The sequence below is a fragment of the Drosophila miranda genome, chromosome XL (assembly GCF_003369915.1).
Source record: "Drosophila miranda strain MSH22 chromosome XL, D.miranda_PacBio2.1, whole genome shotgun sequence".
Lineage (NCBI taxonomy): Eukaryota > Metazoa > Arthropoda > Insecta > Diptera > Drosophilidae > Drosophila > Drosophila miranda.
In genome coordinates, this window is record NC_046673.1 from 4704373 (window position 1) to 4727118 (window position 22746).

General features: G+C 45.2%; 1 protein-coding gene across 1 annotated transcript; it reads right to left on the minus strand.

Moving 5' to 3' along the window:
- Positions 1-16610: 16610 nt before the first annotated feature.
- Positions 16611-17410, minus strand: LOC117186875 (ATP-dependent RNA helicase vasa-like). Its single transcript, XM_033388157.1, has 2 exons — positions 17393-17410; positions 16611-17157 (listed from the first exon to the last, which is right to left on the minus strand). The coding sequence occupies exons 1-2, from the start codon at positions 17408-17410 to the stop codon at positions 16642-16644; spliced, it is 534 nt and encodes a 177-aa protein (XP_033244048.1). The 3' UTR covers positions 16611-16641.
- Between the last annotated feature and the right edge of the window lie 5336 nt (positions 17411-22746).

Genomic DNA, 22746 nt, shown 5'->3' on the forward strand with positions numbered 1-22746 from the left:
CCCACGATCGCCTGTTGCTCCTCCAGGAAGGCCCTCATATCATCCATCTTCTTCCTGCCATCCTCGTGGTTGAGCCCGCGTTTCATCTCCATTTTTTTTCTTGCTGCTTATCTTGCGTTCTTTCTGGTGATAATTACCTTCAAGTGTTCGCTGTTTCGTTTTCCACCAGCCTATATACACGCATTGCATTGCCAATCGTTCCCTCTACCGGTGCCGGTGCTCCGTGTCTCGGTCTCTCCCGCCTGGTTCTAACGGTTGTTGCGTTTGTACTCATGGCCCTCAGCCTCGTCTCTCTGCCGGCCGCGCTCGCTAACGGCATCTTTCCCCTGGTTGTGCGAGTGCCGTCGCGCTCTCTGCTCTCTATCCGATTTCGCCTTATCCCTTTTTTTTTTTGGATACTGTTGTGTTCTCGCCGCGTTTCTCTGTTGGCTCATGGATAACACTTTTCCATCTTTGATGGACCCACCCCCTTCCCGTTCATGATTATTTTGCTTTTTATTCCCCCATTTTATTTTTGCTTATTCACAACTTTTATTTAGCCCTTCATTCTTGTTTATTTTAATTGCTATTTAATGGATTGCTAATTATTTACTTTTAATCGCTATAAAAATTGCTATTTATTCTTACATGCCACCGCCGACCTGTCTTCTTCATCCCGTGCTGCTCGGACCCTCCTTGGCCTGGGTGAGTTCTCCCGACCCGGATGACTTTTACTCAATCCTTTCTCCCTTTCCAGCTCGCCCACTGCCCTCAATGCGGGCCGCTTGCCGCGATTCCGCTCGTGAACAATGGGTCCTCCGACCCTCCGCCCGGGCTGGAATCTTGGGCTCACATCCCAGGGCAACTCCTATGCGCCACCGGCCGGACTCTTTTGACAGGTGTCTCCCTCACACAGTGGCTCGGACCCGAGGATCATCCGACTCCTCGCCCGGTAGTCCACGCATGAGCGGCACCCGTCGTTCCGGCCCGACGCTCGTAGTTGCCCCGTGAGTCCGCGTTGAGGCGTGAGCCTGGCCCCTGGGTTTTTCTTGGTCATCCGCTGTCTGAGATTACACTCCCCGACCCTGGAATCGCCTCCCAGCTTTGGGTGACGCGTTTCCTGTCCAGGTTTGCTGAGCTTTTCCTCTTCTCGTTTTATTTTCCTTTCTTTTTACTAATTTTCGCTTTTTTTTTTTCCCAGATTTCTCCAACCACAGTCTTCCTGTTCGCCTTTTTTTTTTTTTTTAATCTAAGTGCACAAGTCCATCACCCTGCGTGCTGACGAGTTTCGTGCGTGTCCTGCGCGGCACCCTTCCCCAGTGTCCTGCGTGGCACTCTACCGTTCCTGGTCCTGCGTGACCCTTTAGGGCGACCTATTACAGCCATTCTCCTTCACCCCTGTGTCTCTCGCTCCTCGGGTTGGGGTTTCAGATCTCGTATGTGTGCTGTTCTCTGCTTCCTGTCGCCCTCCTTTCTTAGGTTGCAGATAACCGGGGATATAAAGTCCTCTATCTGGTATGGCCCATCGTACCTTGGTGCCAGCTTCGCGGCGAATCCCTCCGCTGCATTGGAAAGGTGGTGCTGTTTGGCCCACACGACCTCTCCCACTTTGGGTATCCACGGTCTTCTTCTCAGGTTGTAATGCCTGGCCTGATCCTGGGCTGCCCTTTCCAAGTTGCGTCGAGCCAACTGAAACAGCTCCTTTAATTTCTTCGCATTTTCATCCGGCGTCTCTGTGCCTTGTCCCGTGCCTACCGTCTCCTCGTCATATAGGGCCTTTGGCAACCGGGGTTCCCTTCCTTGCACCACGAACGCCGGTGAATATCCCGTTGTATCCGACAGTCCCGAATTCATGGCCAGCATCAGCTCCGGCCATTTTTCATCCCAACACCTTTGATCACCCTCGGTGAACTGAGCTATCATGGTCTTTACCGTTCTGTTCGTTCGCTCTGTCGGATTCTCTTGCGGCGTGTATGGCGCCGTAAACTGGTGGCGAACTCCTAGCTGCTCCAGGAATCTTGTAAATGCCCTGCTTGCAAACTGCACCCCATTGTCCGTAATGAAGACTTTGGGCGTGCCAAAACGGGCTATTATGCGCTCTCGACAGGCCTTTATTAGTGCCTCTGCTGTGGCCTTCCTCAGCGGCACCAACTCGATCCACTTGGAGAATCGATCCATCAGCACCAACAGCATCGAGTTCCCATGTTTCGACCTCGGCAGAGGACCCACAAAGTCCGCGCATACCGTTGCCCATGGTTCTTCCGGCACCTGTGCCAACATTTCTTCTTCCGCTTGTAGCTGACTTGGCTTAAAGCGAAGACATAGTTCGCACTTCCGCACGTAGGCCCTCACGTCCCTGTACATCCCTGGCCAGTAATATCTTGCCGCCACCCGTGCCGCGGTTCTCCTTCCGCCGGCGTGGCCTGCTTCCGGGCTATCGTGGCTTTCCTTTAAAACCCTTTCTCGGGCATATTTCGGCACACATAACTTCCACGAGGCGACTTCTTCGCTCCCTGCCCGGTGAGGAATGTGCCGGTACAAGTTTCCCCCCTTCTCCACATAGTCGGGGTACTTCGGGGATTCTTTTCTGATCTTTTCTACCATGCCCTCTAACCACTTGCAGGGCGGCTCGCCTACTGGTTGTGTTCCCTCCTCATTTCTTATCCGACGGCCTCGCTCCTCCACCGGTTGTCGGGAGAGTGCGTCGGCTACCACGTTGAGCTGTCCTTTCCTGTACGCGACTTCAAAGTCGTACTGCTGTAGCTCTAATGCCCATCTCGCCACTCTTCCCGACGGACTTTCTATGCTATTTAGCCATTTCAGAGCCATGTGGTCCGTGACCACCTTGAAGCGATATCCTTCCAAGTATGGCCTCAACCGGCGGATGGCCCATACAATGGCCAGACATTCTTTCTCGGTCGCCGAATAGTTCCTTTCGGGTCCATTTAGCGTCCTGCTAGCATATGATATTACCCGTTCGCCCCTTTCCGTCTCCTGCTCCTTGACATTTGTCGGCGGTTTCAATTCGGCTATGGCTGCGACTTTCTCGGGGTCTGTACATTTCCCCTCGCCGGTCACCTTGTGGCCTAGATACCGCAGCTCTTTCCTAAAGAACTCGCACTTGTCTGCGTTCAGCCGCAGGTTCGCCAAGCGCAGCCGTCGAAACACCTCTTTCAGGTTTCTTCGGTGTTCTTCCTCTGTTCGCCCGATGACCACTATGTCATCCTGGTACGCGAACGCGTGCGGCATCATTTCTGACTCAATCACTTGGTCTAACGCCCGTTGAAAGGTGGCCGACGCGGAGTGTAACCCAAACGGCATCACCTTCCATTGGTATAGCCCCTTTCCGGGCACCGTGAACGCCGTGATCGGCCGGCTGCTCTCGGCCAGGGGGATCTGCCAATATCCATCCTTCAGATCTAGGCTACTTATGAATTTCGCTTCCCGCAGTTGATCGAGGATGTAATCGATCCTGGGCATTGGGTACGCGTCTTTTACTGATCTCGCGTTAACTTGACGAAAGTCCACGCACAATCTCCATTTGCCATTTTTCTTCTTTACCATCACTATAGGCGAACTGTAGGGGCTCTTTGACGGCTCTATGCATCCCATTTCTAATAGTTCGTCCACTTTCTGGTTAATCTCGGCCTGCATTTTGGGGTTCTTCGGGTAATATCTTTGCTTAATTGGTTGCGGGTCACTCATGGTGATTGTGTGCACCGCCACTAATGCCTCTAACTCTCGGGTTAAGAATTCCTCCACTGGCTCTTCCCTCGCCCCCTCATTCTGCCTCATGCCCGCTGACACCCCTCTGGCGGCCACTCTTAGGGTCGTGTCCGTTTCGTTGTCGGACTCCGGAGCCGTGTCTCCAGCTTCGGCCTTCGCCACGGACAGTCTTTCCTCCTGGTCTCCTCGTTCCCGATCTTGGGCAGGGATCACCACCCTGTGCCCTGCACAGGTCACCACTGCCCCGACCGCGCGGAGGAAATCCCATCCCAACACTAACTCATCAATCACACCCGGCAATACGAGTAGCACCATTGGGATCTCCTTGTTCCCAAAGCATACCTTCGTTTCAATCTGGCACGTGACCTCCTGGCTATGGCCATCCGCCAACCTCACCCTTTTCCTTGCCGCCGCCTCCCGGCCTTCACCCTCTAGTCGGTCCGCCAGCTCGCGGCTCACGAAACTGCTGGTAGCTCCTGTATCCACCGTGGCTTGCAGCTCCATGCCCGCGACCTCCACTACTGCGGATAACTGTTCCTCCTCGCTGGTCAGCCTGCCGACTAGGCTTGAGGGACCGTTTCTTGCGACCCTGGCACGGCCCTCCGCGGCGTGGGTCGCGGGGCGTTTCCCGTCTTCCTGCAGCATTGCCATGCCGAGATGCCCACTTTTCCGCATCTCCAGCAGTAGGTGAGAGGTCGGCCGTTGCACTCCCGGCTCCAATGATCCGCGCTCCCACACCTTCGGCACGCCTGGGCCGGATTCTTGACATATCCGTTCTCGATATTGCCGTTGGTCGGTGTCGGCTTAAGGACACGCGCTCCCCTTTCCTCCCGTGCTGCTCCGTCCAGCGGGCCGTCTTTGCATCGCCGACATGCCGTCGTCTCGGCTGGCTTGTGGAAGGGATTCGCTGCCCGGGCTTTTACGGTTGGATTCTCCCGTTGGAACTCTAGGCGGTCCCTCTCCAACGCCTCGAACTCGTCTGCCAGTTCCATCATGGTGTCGAGGTCCTTGCACCGGTGCGGCCTCATATACGCTCTTAGATCGGGCATGCTATTCTCACGAATCAGCTCCGTTTGCTCCTCTTGGGGAAATTTCAGGGGTCGCATAAGTGTCTGCATCTCTACCATATACTTTTTGAATGGCTCGCCCCATTTCTGTTTCCGCATCCTCACTTCCTGCAGCAACTTCTCAAAATATCCCCGCGGCAGAAAGTAAGCCTGGAAGCTGGACGAGAACTCTTTCCACGTTCTCCACTGTCGATTGTTCGCCACGAACCACATCAGCGCCCGCCCTTTTAGCAGCTCCGGCATCGCCCTTGGGATCAGATCCGGATCCAGACCGTACGTCTCGGCGGACCACTCGACCTGCTCCAAGAACTCGAGAGGCTTCGTCGTCCCGTCGAACCGGAACGACCACTCTCTCACCTGTTTCGCCACTCTAGCGTAGTCCAGGTGTGCTGGCCGTATGGTGGCTGGTTCGGTTCTCCCTCTTTCGGTCTCTCGGCTTCGATCCCGTCCTTGGTGGCGGGGCCTGCTAGGCGTCCCCGTGTGCGAGCGTTCCGGTATTGAAACTGAGAGACTCGCGATCAATTCTCTCTGTATGTCGACTGGGGACCTCCACAGCGCCGCCGCGGCTGCGCCGGGTGGGGGTGCCAGGTGCTCGTACGCGGCTTGTTTGTCGTCCGCCCGGGGTGTCGGCGAGGACCTGTCCGCCCGACACTCCCATACCTCAATCAGATCGGCCCACTCCGACTCATCTTCGTGTTCCCTCATCCACTCCTTAAATGTTCTTCTCATTTCGTCCACTGTGCCCTCCAGCCGCACGCCGAAGGCGTGGCCGCATTGGACCAGCTCCTCCTTTCTCAACCGGTGGATCCATTGTCCCTTCCCCATTCTCTCATCTATATTTCTCCTCCCTTTGTCCTACTATTTGTCGTTGTAGGCCCCACGTTGGGCGCCAGTTGTAACGGACCTGCTTCTTGGTTCGCTTGAGTTTGCTGGGCTCGCTCAGCGGTCGGCCGATTCGTCGCAACGTATTTTTATTGTTGCCCCCAACGACAAATGATAAGACCTTCCTTTTCTTTAATCGAATTTCTCTTTATTCGTTATTATATTAGGACTTAGGGCTAGATGCTACAATTCAGCTTATCTATGGATCTCCACCACGCGTGGGCTATCGTCGGGTGTGGCAGCGTTGAGGCTAATGATTGGGGCAGTTTGACCTCCGCTATTGCTTTGGCCCGCCACGCAAATCCGCACTCTACGTCTCGCACTCCCCTCTTAGCTTCCGCCGGCAACTGTGGATCACCTCTTAACTTAGACTCACTCTGGGGGCAGGCGGGGCCTGTCTTCCTGTTGCTATTCACTTCACTGCACTTCTTCGAACCGTACCGGGTATCACTCTTACGTTGCGGAAAAAGAGCCCCGCTTCGTTGCCGCAGCCTCCTTTTATAGCCCCTTGACGGGCCTCGGCTCGGCTTTGGTAGTTTTCCATCGCCGTCTCCTGGTTTCCACGGCCTTCGTAACGGGGCCTGGCCGGTGGCGTGATCCCATGCCCATATTTGGTCATGCGTCGGATCGGCCAGTGGGAACCGCGGTTCCTCACAATAATGTGTCAAGTGAGTCGGCATCAGAGTCTAAAACTTTTGATGACGATATCTTGATTTCCACTAACGAAGATGCAGAGCTAGAACTTTCTATAGAAGCAACAGATTTAAGTATCTAAGACGGTCGGTATCCAGTCGGCTGAGGTGATACCAGTGCTGCCAGATTTTTAGAGTCACCATAAGCTAGCACCATGTATGCGAATATACTATATTCAGATTACAATACTCCAGGCGAGACGCGATTGGGAGCATTATTTGGTTTTCAGGTTTTCAGAGAAGTCGGTCGTCAGCTCTAGATTTTTGTTTCTGTTTTCCGTTTTGTTTTTGTGCGGAAATGTCGGAGCTCTCGAACCTGGAGACACAAGGACCAACAAGGACCTCCTGGCCATGTGCAAGGAGCACGGCCTGCCCTCCGTCGGGGTGGCCGACAGCACTCGTGCCTGCATCATCCCCGCCGAGGGTTTATTTAATTGAAGTTTAAATTAGCTTTTAAATAATTTAGTTTTAAACAATTTAAACCGACTAATATAATCAAAAGCCATGCCCCCGAGAAGAATATTCGTTGCGGAGGTTCAATTACGCTCCAAGAAGTGTGGTTGCGGAGGTTCAATAACGCTCCAAGAAGTGTGGTTGCGGAGGTTCAATTACGCTCCGAGAAGTGTGGTTGCGGAGGTTCTGGGGTACCATGGTGCGCACGGTGCTGACTCCCTGCGCACTAGGTTTAGAAGAGTAGATGTTTACAGATAAAAAAAAAAAAAAATAAAGTCGCGTGGCTCCGACTGTGCTCGCCTTTTTATAGCAATTGGCAGCGCCGCTATTTGCGAAAATGACTTCGAAGTAGCGCAGTCGCGCCGCCGCAGGTCTGCCTTGCAAGAGCGAGAGAGATATATCGGCTGTCGCTGCATGTGGGAGATTTTGTATGCGCTTGCTTCTGAGTACAACAAAAATACGTCAGCCGACAGCGCAGCCGCAGCTGGTGTCTCTCTGTCTCTCTCTCTCTGCTTTTGCAAGATAGCAGAAAAGGGTGGGTTTTGTGTTATATATTTATTGTATACTTACAGTGCCGCTCAACTGAATAGGTTCAACAATTTTCCAAAGTCAAACCGCTTTTTAACCAACTTACCGATTTATATGAAACAATTGTTTGTGCATAGATTGATTCATTGTTAATAAAGCAAGAAAGTTTGTGGTTTCCAGGACACGTTTTTAAAGCTATTTATTAATTTTTTCAAAAACATTACAAACGAGGGGGAACGTTGTGAGTTGTGAGATAATATTAAGCGACGCGACAAAGAGTGCGTGCAAGAGAGACAGAAAATCAGTCTGAGCGTGACGTCGGGCGTTGCGTAGCCACTGCAAATTGATGGCCCTTGGCCTCCCATGGAGGGATGCATAAGACTTTGAAGCGTTTCAGGCGCTATTATTATTGGCCGGGTCTGGTGAATGACGTGAAGACACACATATGTATGTAAATGCCTGCAGTCAATGCAAAACAACAAAACCACCCAACACCACATTAAGACCTCCTTTTGGAATACCGGCGGAATCACAGAGGTTTTTCCAAAGGCTCTACATCGACTTTCTGGGGCCATATCCAAGATCGCGAAGCGGACATGTTGGGATATTTATTGTACTAGATCACTATTCGAAGTTTGTTTTTCTAAAGCCCGTCAAGAAATTAACAGCAGAGGTGGTAATAAGGTACATATCTCAAGGAGGAACTGTTCCACACGTTTGGCGTACCGGAAACCATTTTCTCAGACAATGGCTCCCAGTTTAGAGCAGACGCGTTCCAACATCTATTGAGAACTCACAGAGTAAAGCATACGTTGACGGCCCTGCCACTATCGCTGCCATTAGAGCATATGTTCGACCGGATCAGAAGGATTGGGGTGAGCATCTGAGCAGCATTTGCTGCGCCTTAAGATCGGCAATCCATTCGGGGATAGGGGCTACTCCTTACTATATGGTGTTTGGGCAGCAGATGATCACATCCGGAGAAACTTATTCGCTTCTGAGGTCGTTAAAATTGCTGGAAGACAGGGCAGCAAGTTTTACGAAAGAAGATTCGCTGGAGGTAATCCGGAAAAAGGCCAGCGAGGTCATGCAAAAGCAAAATGAGCGAAATCAGCGGCAGTATGATAAAAGATCTCGGGAAGTGTCGTATAAAGTTGGACAAGATGTATTTAGGAGAAATTTTAAGCAAAGCAGTTTCCCAGCTGGTTACAATGCAAAACTTGGCAAGGTATTTGTGAAGGCGAGAGTTCGGAAAAAGATAGGGAATTCTATCTATGAACTAGAAGATTTACAGGGTAAAAGTATTGGCAGGTATCATGCGAAGGACATGCGGCAGCAGTGGCACCTAAGCTACGGGTTGGATCAGCCTTGTGCTTTCGGCCGTGTGACAGCTCTGTCTCGCTACCCCAAGTCTGATTTTGGCAGGGAATTTGTAAAGTGCCCTGTAGCTTTGGGGAAATTCACTCGGGGAATAGGATAGCTTCTCGGCAGACCAAAATTCAGGTACATCTGTGCGTCCTAACAGCAATGGGGGTGGAAGAAAAAGAAAAATAAACGCGCCAACCCACCTATAGGTCAAGGATCGTATCTGAGGAAAGAGTAATGGAAGTTGACAGTTGAAGGGTCGAGCAGAGAAAGTAGGGTCCGAGTGTCGAGGCAGAATAGCATTCGCTCTTTTTCGTCTTGGACACTGAGCCAACTGGTAGCTTCTAGTGAAGCTCAGGAAGGTACGTTGATCAACCTAGCGGTTTGAAGTGAAGTGTGAAGAGTAAAGGAAAATTTTTGCTTAGATTCGGAAAAGTGCGCGAGCTTGCTAGAAAGAGAAAGAAAAGCAGTCAGCAAAGAAATTCCACTGCTAAATTGTGGCAGATCCGCGGGTAAGTGGAGGAGAGCTTTGCAGCGTCGCAGCAGTACATGTATTAAAGCAGTCGGAACTTTTGCTACCCCTTAGGTTTGGCACCCCAGCCGCAGTTAAATCTCAAAGCAAAGAGCACCGCTTCAACATAAATGCACCTGGCAAGGGGAATGCAAAGCAGAGGGGAACCATAAACAAGGGGAAGCTAGAGCGAAGCAGAGACGAGAATAATTCGACCAAGGCTGGCCTAACTAGCTGAAGAAGCAGCCGTTGGGAAGCAGCACGTCGTGTATCGCGAGCAGATCAAAAGAAAACGAAAACCAATTTTCGATCAAACTTTTTTTTGTAAACGGAAGAACCCTTCGTCTCAGTGCCGCAGTGTCATAGAACTCCAGTGGTTGAACCGAAACCGAAAAGCCAGAGCGAGTTGACGAAAAGGTAGCGGGATCGGCTCAAATTTTCGGTCGAACGCAGAAGGAGAGAGAGTGCGACTGGGCGGGAAAGGAGAAAAGAATAGGAAGAGGAAGTAGAGCAAATGAGTAAATTAATGAATTTATAATAAGCTAAAGACAAAAAAAAAACATACCTATTAATTCCACTGCAAAGGGGTAAGGGGGATTTCGTTGTGCTCTCCTAGGGCGAGTGTGAGTGCAAGTGCCAGTTTACACATACAGGTACAACAAAAAAAATAAATAAATAAAAAACTCTTGATCCCTCACGAAGATTTATCAGCTGGCATCGAGAAAGCGCTTTCGCCGATGGACCGCAACACTACAAAAGAAACAGTGAGTAAATAAAACCATAAAGCGAACTCATTTTAATAATCGGTTCTGCCGATGATGACAATTGGCTAAAACACACTTGTTCTATTGGGGAGAAACGAAAAAGAAATGCGGTTACTTTGTACGTCTGTCGAGCCGTCAATCGAGCGTTTAAGTTTGAGAGAGGGGATCAGCTGCTGACGCAGCAAGGCCAATCTTTGAGTTTCGAAGAATAAAAATAAAACCAAGTTTAAGCGCAGGGGAGTTAAGTTAAGGGAAATTGAAAATATTTGGAGAGGTTACTAAGTGCTAGTAATGTATTTAAATTTTAGCTATTAATGAATAAATTTATAATGTCTCCTTAAACGTTGATCTTGATTTCCGATACCCAGCCCCTGTAGTAGCGAGCCCTAAAGAAAAGGGGTCATAAAGAATAGAGGAAGATGGCAGATTATGACCAAGGAAGGGTGGGCGTGGTCCTTCATTCCAGCTGAGGACGACTTCTTATCCGTTCGTGTCGCGTGCGTGTGCATATGTGTAAGTGAAGTCTAATGGCCAAAAGTTTTGTTTCTCTCCGGTTCTGGAATTGTACTTGTACATGTCGTTAAGTTTCTTGCACGCTCTTTTAATATAAAAACAAGTATCGTAGGTCTCAGAATAGACAAATAAAAAGAACACCACCCTTTTGCCGACGAGACAGTAGCCGGAATGATAGCGTGCTGGTCGACCTCTGAGGAAAACATCAGTCCTACTAACCGTTGTCCACTACATATATCCACATTTTGTCTATTCTCTTTGTCGTTATTTAACCGTTGCAGGCGCATGGTTTTAAGTAGGGAAATGACGATCCGAAAGCAATAAAGACCCCAAATTCAATCCACCTGTTTCAGAACATTCTCCCTTAGGAATCACTCACCCCCTCTCCCTCTTTTCCCTTTTCCCTGGGGGCCCAGCGAAGTGGATGTGAGTCGTGGATCATGCGGCAGCTGCTAAACTAAGCTCCCCTCTCCCAAACCCTTCCGATCCCCTTCCCCCGCCACGCAAGACCCCCCGACGCACATTTCTGCAGCTCCCAAGCATGGGTTCACCCACGCCTCGTGGCCGCGCCAGGCCCGACCGTCCCACGATCAACCCCACGGGTGCGCTTTCGCCACGAACGGCTCTCCCCTTAGGTCCTCACACAACCAATTTTGCTGTGGGGAAGGACCGGGCCCTGGACAGACTGAGCAGCTGAACCTCGGCCTGAGAACTTTCTTACAGCGGTCATATTCGGAAACCAATAATGATTCTAAATCTCGGTTACACATTTTTAAACTCCCAAGTGGCACAATTTTTCGTGAACAGTTCTTATTAAATTATTTTCCATTTCTGACGGAACATAAAGCAATTCGAAATCAGCATCTTTTCTATAAAAAATACCATCTTCTAATACAACATTTTTCACTGGTTCTCTTTCTAACTTATCCTTCAATTGAATTATAGTGCTATCTCTATTTTCTATATCTATAACTGAAACTATTTGATCCATATTTTTGTGTTCCCCAACTTAAACTTTTGGGTCGTAACTGAATCCTGGACTTATTGTGTGGTGTCTACTTAGGCCATCGGCATGGGTCATGTACTTACCACTTCGATGATTTACTGTGCAGTCATAATTTTCAAGTTCAAGGGCCCATCTAGCAATTTTTGAATTTACAGTTTTCTTACGTAAGGTTAGAGTAAGGGCATTAAAATCGGTTATTATTCGGAACGGTATTCCTTCAAGGTAAATCTTAAATTTATTCAATGAGTAGATTATGGTTAGAGTTTCTAATTCATAACTATGATACCAACTTTCTGCTGGTGTTGTTGCTTGAGAAAAATATGAGATTGTATGAAATTTGTTATCATCCTGTTTTTGTAATAGAATTCTTCCAAACCCTTCGAAACTAGCGTCACAATGCAATTTTGTTTTCTTAGTCGGACTATACAGGGCTAGAACTGGTGCTGAGGCCAGTCTCTCACAGAGATAATTAAATATTGTCACACATTTGTCGTCTAGCTCAAATTTCCCTATAGTGCTTTCATTGGCTTGGCAACTTTCGAGTAACCCGGAATAAATCTCCTGAAATAAGAAAAGAGTCCTAAACATTTTTGCATATCTGCGGAATTAGTTGGTTTCGGAAGGTGCTTAATTGTCGTGATGTGATCATTATTTGGCTTAATTCCATCTATGCTTAATGTGAATCCCAAAAATTCTATACTAGTGTAACAAAACAGACACTTGCTTAACCTATTTTCTGATCTATATTCTGCTAGGAGACGTACTCAAGACAACAAAGTGTTCTATGGTTTTGGTTCCATTGCTGATTTGGTGTACTTTTTCTCCGGGCACGTCTTTATAGTGTGGCTGAGAGAGCCGCAACGGAAGCAGGACCCCTTCGCACGTTTGGGAGCCTTGCAATCTGAAGCGTAGTGTTCAAACAACGAACAATTGTAGCATCGCGTCTCACCATTCGATGTTAATGAAGATTGTGCTGAAGTTGAAGCTGAAGAGATAGTCGATGAGTTCCATTTTGGTTTGTTTTTTGCTCTTAAGTCCGCATATCGATGAGATAATTCCTTAAGCTCGTTGATAGTTTTCGCTCCATAGAGCAAGGCGATGGCTGGCGACGTGTCGCGGAAACCATCGATGATAAAGTGGACTGCTTCAATCTCACATACACTTTCACACAACGCCAACTCTTGCATCTGCAAAATGTACCCCATAACGGATGTTTTTGCCGGAATGTAGAAAGTTTTCTGAAGTTGCATCACTAATTGAGTTGTCAAACATGCCTTATCAAATGTTTTCAGAAAGTTGGTTTTAAATTGGTCATAGTTTTCTGAAAGTCGAGCCGCATGAATGTGTCCGCCTCTGAATTTGGTGCCATTAATAAGCGTGCGCATCGTAGCTTGTAGGCGTCACTTTCATCAACAGCAGAGCAAGCGCGCTCTAATTTTGTAATCCATAATACAGCGTCTTGGTCCCTCGGATTCGAGAATGGGACCATTGCACGGATCACTTCTTTGCATAGCTCGCAAATAACTGTTGACACTTTCGGCGTGTCTGATAAAAACCTCTCATTGACGAACACATTGAGAAAAGGGACTGAAAAGACCCGATCAAATCTGTTTTTGCTCAACTCGCTCTTCGCTCAAGCAAAGACCGATTTTTTCACTTTTTTTTGTTCCTGTTTTTCACTGAGCATCTTGTCGCGAGCGAACGAAAAAAGTGTCTTTTGCGTATGTATGCGTGCTTGTACGTGTGGTGGCTGTGGCAACGATCACTTGCCTTCGTGAATTGTGTCAGACACTGTCCCAAACCCAAAATGAGCCTGTTCCTGAACAACTTTCCAAAATTTTTACTGATGTGGAGAACTTTGCTATGATCAATGGCCGTTTACCATTAAATGCCGATATATTGCAGCTTTTTAACGACATGAAGCTAAGATCACCACACTTGAATTCGCTCGCACAGGTGGTGCTGGCTACACCGGCCACTCAGGTATCGGTCGAAAGAGCCTTTTCAGCACTTCATTATATTTTGAATGAAAAACGTTGCTCTTTAAGTGCGGAAAATATTAACTCATTGTTAGTGGTTAAGCTAAATTCGTATTATTACAAAATATATACATATATACATACATCCATATCCATGTCTCTTCAGTTTGCAGAAAATTCGCAAATAAGTATAAATATTACAATAACATAACCAACGAGGGGGAACGTTGTGAGTTGCTGATTTGTTCCTATTGGCTATAAAAATGATTTGATCTGATCCAGATTCAGCAATCTGATAGATATGGTCATTATCTATGATTCTGCGTTTTTAGTTTTCTCGAATGTGCAATATTGTGGATGCAACAGATTTTCGTTCTTTGTGTGGGCGGAAGGGGGTGGGGCGAAATTTTGAGATACACGTTTTATAGTAAGATCTAACAGAAGTGCGGATACCAAATTTGGTTACTCTAGCCTTAATAGTCTCTGAGATTTTTGAATATCCCCAGATTTTCGTCCTTTGCGGGGGCGGAAGGGGGTGTGGCGAAATTTTGAAACAAACTCGTCTCGGTCCGATACACTAGGAGTGTGGATACCAAATTTGGTTGCTCTAGCTTTTATAGTCTCTGAGTTCTAGGCGCTAATGTTTTACTCTAAGCAAAGCCGCCTATGCTACGTGTGTGTTAGAGAGAGACAGGGCGAGAAAAAATGAAATTGTTTTCTTGATGCTGGCTATAATAATAATACGATCCAATTCAGATTCCGCAGTCTTAAAGATATGGTCATTCTCTACAATTCTACGTTTTTGTTTTTCTCATATCTTTAAAATTGTGGATGCCACAGATTTTCGTCCTTTGTGGGGGCGGAAGTGGGCGGGGCGAAGTTTTGAAATATTTTTGTAGCAGTGACATATCACAGAAGTCTGGATCCAAAACATCGTTGCTCTAGCTCTTATAGTCTTTGAGCACTAGGCGCTGAAGGGGACGGACAGACGGACAGACGGACGGACGGACAGACGGACAGACGGACAGACAGACAGGGCCCAATCGACTCGGCTATTGATGCTGATCAAGAATATATATACTTTATGGGGTCGGAAACGATTCCTTCTGGACGTTACACACATCCATTTTTACCACAAATCTAATATACCCCAATACTCATTTTGAGTATCGGGTATAAAAACGAGGGGGAACGTTAACGTTCACAATATATTGTGTGCAAAAATGTTCTCTCTTCGTGTGGCTCATGATGACGCGTCAGTACCCGAACGCCAGACCCGAAGTCTTCATTGTCGCCAGTAAATAAGACGAATGCGCAGTCGCAGCGACGCAGCAGAATGGCTACTGCGACATTGCAGCCTATAAAAGACGTGCGCTTAGTTCATTTTGGGACTTTTTTCGCAAATTTTTCCAACCTTCGGGTCTGCCAGCATCATCGGCACACTTTCTGTGCCACACTCGGAGCACCAGTCTTCAGTCCCATGGCCTCGAGGCCAAACTATAGCCTCGACGCATGATTCGTGGTGTCCGAAAAGTCCATCCTCACCAGTTTTCTGGGGTATCTGCTTAAAAATCCCGTTGAGGCGCTTCTTGCGTTGCGCATGCGCGCCTTGGACACCGTGTCGCACTTCATATTTGTCAGATTATTAAGCCACTCCCTCGCGTATTGGTACTCATGCGAGTTGCGGTGGAATGCGGCCTACGGTTTGCGGCTGCGGTCCCGCATCACAAACAAATCACTGATCAGGAGATTTGCCATGTCCTCGTTAACCGTTGAACCTTTCTTTTTATTGTCACGTCAGCTTGGGTGGACGGTATCCCTGGATCATTCTTTTTCTCGTCAGCTTTGGTCAAATCCTGCGTCAATTTCGGTGTCATCGTAACGCGGCTGCCTACCTTACTCTGAGGTCCTATGTTCGGTTTTGAACTCCCCCGTTTCTCCTTTGGAGTTGTCTCTGAAACATTCTCCTTTTTCTTGCCAGCTTTGTCCTCCTTCTTGGAGTCCCTCGCCTTCGATTATTGACGTGGTATGTTCCTGTCTTTATTGATCATATATGAATTATTCTTTTATTTGAAAATATGCCAACTTATGCAGGGCAATTAATGTTTATAAAGGCTTCATATATATAGTTAAATATGCGACACTTCACTTTAAGTTTTAAAAAAGGTTTTATTCTTTCACTTTAACTTAGCGTACATTGGTTAGTTATTTCCCCGACGATGACTGAGGTCTGATGTCTTGAACGGAATTAACTTTGGTTGAATTCTCCGACGGTGTCGCGATTGACGTTTGTCTTGAACAGAACTGAGTTGGCTTCTTAGATGTAGACTATTTATATTATGATGCTCTGTTTGGGATTCGGATTTGGATTCGTAGGCGTTGGCTTCGACTTCGGCTTCGGAGATGGAGTACGTGACTCGATCGATATGTGGGAAAGGCGGCTTTTGATGAAAGGCTTCCGCTGCGTATGAGCGGTGTTGCATTACTTGGGGGTGGCTGAGAATAGGGCCTCTGATTGGTCAGCTAGGATGGTGTGATTCTTGAGAATCGATTAGTAATTGATCTCTGAAGAGTGGCGTGATTCTGGTGCGGCTGGATTCTAGTGCGGCATCTATTGTTTTATGTTCATCTTCCAGTTTAGGGTGTTTGTTTACATTGCCTGCAATCGGCTACGCGTGGTCCATTTCGAGCGTGAGATTGTTTATGAGGGTTCGAAGCTGAGGGTGTCGTATTGTTTATAGTATTGTGGGTGCAGGGTAATAGACATAGACAAGGGTATGCGGAGCATGGACTATAGATATGTCACTATATATATGTAAGATTAATAATAATGTATCGTTTATTAATAGTGTTTTTCGAAAAAAAATACAAAGTGTATGATTTAAGATGTGCAATTAATGAGTCTGTTCTTCCGACTTTTTGTTCAACTTTCTGCTTCTACTTCCAACAACCGACTCCCGTATCGATAGCCCCTTATCGGTTAGGTCTTTTAAACATCGGTTAAGTCTGGTTATATCGGTTAGGTCTTATCGATGGTATCTTAAGTTCAAATGTTAATTTAGATGGGATAGTGCTAACTGCTTGATACACTGTCCTTTACATATATATGTACATATATATTACTTCTATATATAAGCCTTATTTTAGTCAATGGTTTTTTTTTTAGTCAGAGCGACCTAGTCCCATTCCTGTTCATCTTCTACAGTTGAAGCTTCCTGGATGATATTTCCACTTCCGCGAACATCATAGCCACCAAACTGGGCCCCGCAACCGCCATGGCCACTCAAAACGCGTAGAAAATCGGGCACTACCTGCTCAGATCCCTCAAGAATTTTCACCAGATCTGTGGCCACGCCCGAATCCTGCTCGGGATCAAAGAACGAAGTGGCCCGACCATAATTTCCCACACGCCCGGTGCGTCCAATACGATGAACATAGTCATCAATGGTCTTGGGCATATCGTAGATAACGACATGCTTGACGTTCTTAATATCTAGACCACGAGAAGCAACCGATGTGGCAATGAGCACTTTCATCTTGCCAGTCTTAAAGTCGCGCAGAGCTTGTTCGCGCTGACTCTGTAGTCGATCGCCATGAATCGAAGTTGTGGGATGCTCGGTTTCCGACAAATACGAGGCCAGAAAATCGGCCAGTAATCGGTTACTGCAGTAACCAGAACTAATATGTTGCAACTGAAGGAAAGTTCTGGGGGTAGTTCTCTCGGGAGATTTTAGGGATATTTTTAGAGAAAGTTCTGTCCATGTCGACGTTGCCTGATATGGAGTTTCTTTTTTCACAAATTAAGTTCCTTGCTAGGGAAAACACTCTTTCGGAGGAAGCTGACCATGCTGGTGTTGCAAATATTTTGCAGATTTATTTATATAATATTCGGAGCTGCGATTGGTTTTTATTCCACCAGTGCAAAACATTGAAGTCGTCTTTCATAGGTATACTCGTATATTGGATTACGCCACTATTTCTGTAGTGTATTGACACTCAGACTTAAGCACGCGTTGTCTTCAAGATTCTCTTTTATTCTATATCCCTTGGATGGTGTGACCGTATATAGATATTAATATAATACCTAACACGCCTCTCCTTAGATGTTTAATATACATGTCATTTACAAATCTATTTTCTTATAACAATTTGATTTGTGTACTTAATCTAATTAGCGTATATAAAATTTATGTGATTTCGTATTTTTCTTTCTTCTTAATCTGTTTAGTATTTGTTTCAGTGTTTAATTTGTACATAATTTGATTTCATAATTCCTTTCTTTATATTATTTTATTGTTAAATACGCTTTACTACCTTCCCTGCCTCACGTGGTCTCAACTCTCTCCTGGTGGGTGTTGGTTGAGAAACTATTTGTTCATTGTTGGTTTTGGAATTGTCATCTACTGAACAATTGCTTTCGACATCAGGTGTTTTCGCATTAGGCGATGTATGATTGTTAGTGCTTTGGTTTCTAATTTGATCCAGGTGACGTTTTATTTCTCTGTTATTGTTCGCCAAAATACAACAATACGAACGCGGGCCCAGTTGTTGTTTTACAGTTGCCTGAGTCCAGCTTGCTTTGTTAGGATTTTTGTAGTCCCTAACCATAACTTTTTGACCCTTTAAAATTTCTGTGCTTCGTCTACCTTTGTGATTTACAACACACTCAGTCTGTTTTTTATTTATTATGCTTTCGACCGTAGGTGGTTTTAACAACGAAAATCTTGTTTTTAGTGTACGACCAAAAAATAATTTAGCAGGAGATTCGCCCGTAGTACAATGAATCGTATTTCGGTAATCGATCAAAAATCTATTTAAAATTGTATTAAAATCTTGTCTTTCATTAGCCTTTATGTTTGCATATAGTGATTTCTTAACAGTCTTTACAAAATTTTCTGCTTGACCATTAGTCGCTGGATGTCCTGGAGCAGTAAAAATGTGATTAACACCATTGTTTTTCATAAACGTTTTAAATTCATCAGAAGTAAACTGTCGTCCATTGTCACTAACTAACACGTCTGGTAAACCATATCGACAAAATACTTCTCTAAGCTTGTTGATAGTAAACAATGAAGTTATTTCCTTCGTTTTGAATACTTCTGCCCATTTTGTATAAGAATCTATAATAACCAATAAATGAAAACCTCTAATTGGTCCTGCAAAGTCTATGTGTACTCGACTCCAAGCCTTTCCTGTGGATTTCCACGGTATTAACAGACTCTTTTCTGGACTTGATTGTAGTTCCTGACAAGGAATACAATCTCGAATTAATTTCTCAATTTCAGAATCCATGCAAGGCCACCACACATAAGAACGTGCTAACATTTTGGTTTTTACTATTCCCAAATGCGATGCATGAAATTCTGCTAAAATAGCTTGTCTCAGTTTGGTTGGAATTACTACTCTGTGTCCCCATAAGATACAATCATATTCCACTGAAAGTTCATTTGTTTTAGAGATGTAGGCAGAAAACTCGCTGCCTTTTAATCTTGTCTTCGAACCAGTGTTAATTGCCTCACAAACTTTTGATAATATTGGGTCACGTCGTGTTTCACGAGCTATTTCTTTGAAGCTAATTTTGAACACCTTTTCGGACTGTATAAAATGTATGTAATTATAGTCTTCGTTTGGTACAGCCGTTTCCCATTGAGGCATTCTTGAGAGTCCATCTGTTATATTTAAGGTCCCCTTTATGTGTTCAACTGTATATTGAAAACCTGACAAAGTCAGTGCCCATCTTTGCATTCGTGCAGAGGCCATCAATGGAAGTCCTTTCAGGTCTCCAAATATGCTTAGTAATGGTTTGTGATCTGTTCGAAGGATGAACTTGTTTCCTAAAAGATACTGTCTTAATTTACTCACACAGAACACTATAGCCAGGGCCTCTTTCTCGATTGTACTGTAATTATGCTCGCTTTTGGATAATGCTCTTGATACAAATGCTATTGGTTTGATATCTTCATTGCATTTATGTGATAAAACACCTGAAACTGCATGACTGCTAGCATCAGTCGTTAATACTAACGGTTGATCTGGGTTGTAGTGAACTAAAACTTGTTCAGAAGTTACTTCTTTCTTTACCTCTTCATATGCACTCTGACATTCGCGTGTCCAATTAAATTTTGTATTTTTCTTTAATAATGCATATAAAGGACTCATTATCTGAGCGAAATTATTGATAAACTTTGAATAATAATTTACCATGCCTATGAAAGCTCTAAGCTGTGATACGTTTTCCGGAGCCGGTGCAAACAATACACTCGCAACTCTATCATTGTTTTTGCTCAGTCCTATCCTGTCAATTGAAAATCCTAGGTAACAAATTTTGGATTTAAAGAACTCACATTTCTTGTCATTTAATTTAAGTCCAACTGATTTCAGTTTTCTAAGTACAGCTTTTAGGTTTGAAATATGTTCTTGAAGATCTCGTCCTGTAACTGTTATGTCATCTTGATAAACCACAACTCCTCGCATACCCTGAAACAACCCTTCCATTGTTTTTTGAAAAATAGCTGCTGCAGTTTTAATACCAAATGGTAAGCGTTTAACTTTCAATAGTCCAATATGTGTGCTCCAAGTACACAAATTTTGAGATTGCTCATCTAAATTTAGCTGATTGTAAGCATTTGACAGGTCAAGTTTTGAATACAGTGTACCCCCTTCAAGCGCTGCAAAAATGTCGTCTATTCGAGGTAGTGGATACTTTACGTCGAACGTTTGTTCCAGATATCACTGTACCTGTATCGTCCAAGCCTCCCTGGTTCTCCAAGTATTTGTCATACTTAAAAAATAATAAATCCCGGCTCTATAAAAAGTACCAGAAGTCGGGCTCCACGTTGGCCTTAGCTCTATACTCCTCCGCTCGCTCTCTGTTCCTTGCCGTCAATAGTCAGTGTTATAATCATTACCTTTCACAATGTAGTAGTAATTTTCGTAGTGATCCTAAAAAATTCTATTCGTTCGTTAATTCTAAGCGCAAGTCAAACGTTTTTCCTCCATCCCTTCATTACCAGAACAAAACAGAAGCTTCTGCTGTTGGTATTGCAAATTTATTCGCTAACTTTTTCCAAACAACGTACTCGTCTCATATTTACAACGCATCCACTCCGTATCCGTACCAGCTACCTCAAGCTAACAGTATTTTTCTGCCCTTTTTCGAGGAAAGCGTTGTTCTTGAAGGTTTGTCATCTATGGACATATCGTTTTCTGCGGGTCCAGATAAGGTACCAAGTTGCATCTTAAAACACTGTGCCCAGTCCCTTTGCAAGCCCTTGACCTTTCTCTTCAACCTCTCCTTGGAACAGTCTTGTCTCCCAGTAATTTGGAATGAGTCCTACATCATTCCGCTTCACAAAAAAGGTTCAAGATCAAACATTGAAAACTATCGTGGTATCGCAAAGCTTTCCGCCATCCCGAAGCTTCTTGAGTTCCTGGTCACCCGGCAACTGCAACATCTTTGTTGCAGCTTGATATCTCCGTCGCAACACGGTTTTTTCAGACATCGTTCAACATCGACTAACCTTCTTGAGTTTTCTAACCTAATCCACCGTGGTTTTCAAATTGGTTTGCAGACGGATGTAGTTTTTACGGACTTCAGCAAGGCATTCGATTCTGTGAACCATGCTCTGCTTATTCAAAAGCTCTCCTTATTAGGGTTCCCAACGAATCTTCTAGATTGGATTTTGTCCTATCTCTCTAACCGTACTCAACGTGTTTTGTTTTCTAACGTGTTGTCAAATACTGTTAATGTTACTTCAGGTGTGCCACAGGGAAGTCATCTGGGCCCGCTTCTGTTTATTTTATTTGTGAACGACCTTCCTCAAGTTATAACATACTCTACTACACTAATGTATGCTGATGATGTCAAAATCTGTCTTTCTTACTCTGATTGGTATTTGCACACACGCCTTCAACTTGATCTAAGTGAACTACTATTGTGGTGTTCAACTAATCTTCTTTTTCTGAACCTTTCCAAATGCAAACTTATGACATTTTACCGTCGCGCTCCTCATTTTGTCTCATATGTTCTAGGAAATCATGTCCTTGAGCGAATTTCGAGTTCAAATGACCTCGGAGTCCTTTTTGATCATAAGATGTGTTTCAACACCCATATAGCTGCAACTGTAAATAAAGCTAAGGGTGTTTTAGCGTTCATCAAGCGTTGGTCCAAGGAGTTTGACGACCCGTACGTTACGAAACAACTGTACATCTCGTTAGTACGTCCTATATTGGAGTATTGTTCTTGTGTGTGGAGCCCGCAGTATAAAGAGCAGCAGGCTGTTATTGAATCCGTGCAAAAGCAATTTTTAATTTTTGCCCTTCGGAACTTTAACTGGGACTCGGGTAGAATCTTGCCACCCTACCGGTCTAGGCTAAATCTTATTGACCTGCCGTCGTTGCACCATCGCAGAATATGCAATGGCGTAATGTTCGTGCACAAGCTCCTTCTTGGGACTGTTGACTCCCAAACTCTCTTGGGTCAGATTGACTTGGCCGTTCCATCCAGACCTACCCGTACTTTTAGGCCTATCCGTCTACCCATATGTAGGTCTAATTATGCTGATCATGAACCTTTTAGGGTTTTATGCCATAATTATAACTCCCTCTGTCTAACCCTATCCCCTGAACTGTCTCTTAAACTAATTGCATGCAATATTTATAATCATTTAAATTTAGCTAATTTTTAACTTATCTTTTTCTGCCTTTAGTAACTAAGTACCATTATTAACAGATAATTTGTTAATTTAATAAATAAATAAAAACAAAAACAAAGACCGGCTTAATGTAACCTTATAGTCACCACAAATTCGTATGTCACCGTTTGGTTTTAAAATCGGTACCAAAGGTGTTGCCCATTCAGAACTAACAACTTGCTCTAAAATTCCATCATCTATGAATTTTCGTAACTGCACTTCAATCTTTTCTTTCCATGCTAATGGTACTGACCTAGGCTTGAAAAATATTGGTTTTGCATCTTCTTTTAATAGTAACGATATCGTATTCGTAGTATATGAACCTAAACGAGGCTCAAAAACTTCAGCAAACTCCGATTTAATCTGTTCTGTAATTACAGAATTTGGTTCATTTACGTACACATTGTTCACCTGCAATAACTCAAAATTAAAAGCTCTCAAAAATGTTCTACCTAGCAAAGGTGGACTCACTGCATTGGTTACAACAACAACAATTTGTTTTTTTAGACCTCGATATTCGATCGTTGCATCGTACTCACCAATAACTTTGATTGAATCTCCATTGTAATCTACATATGGAACTAGACA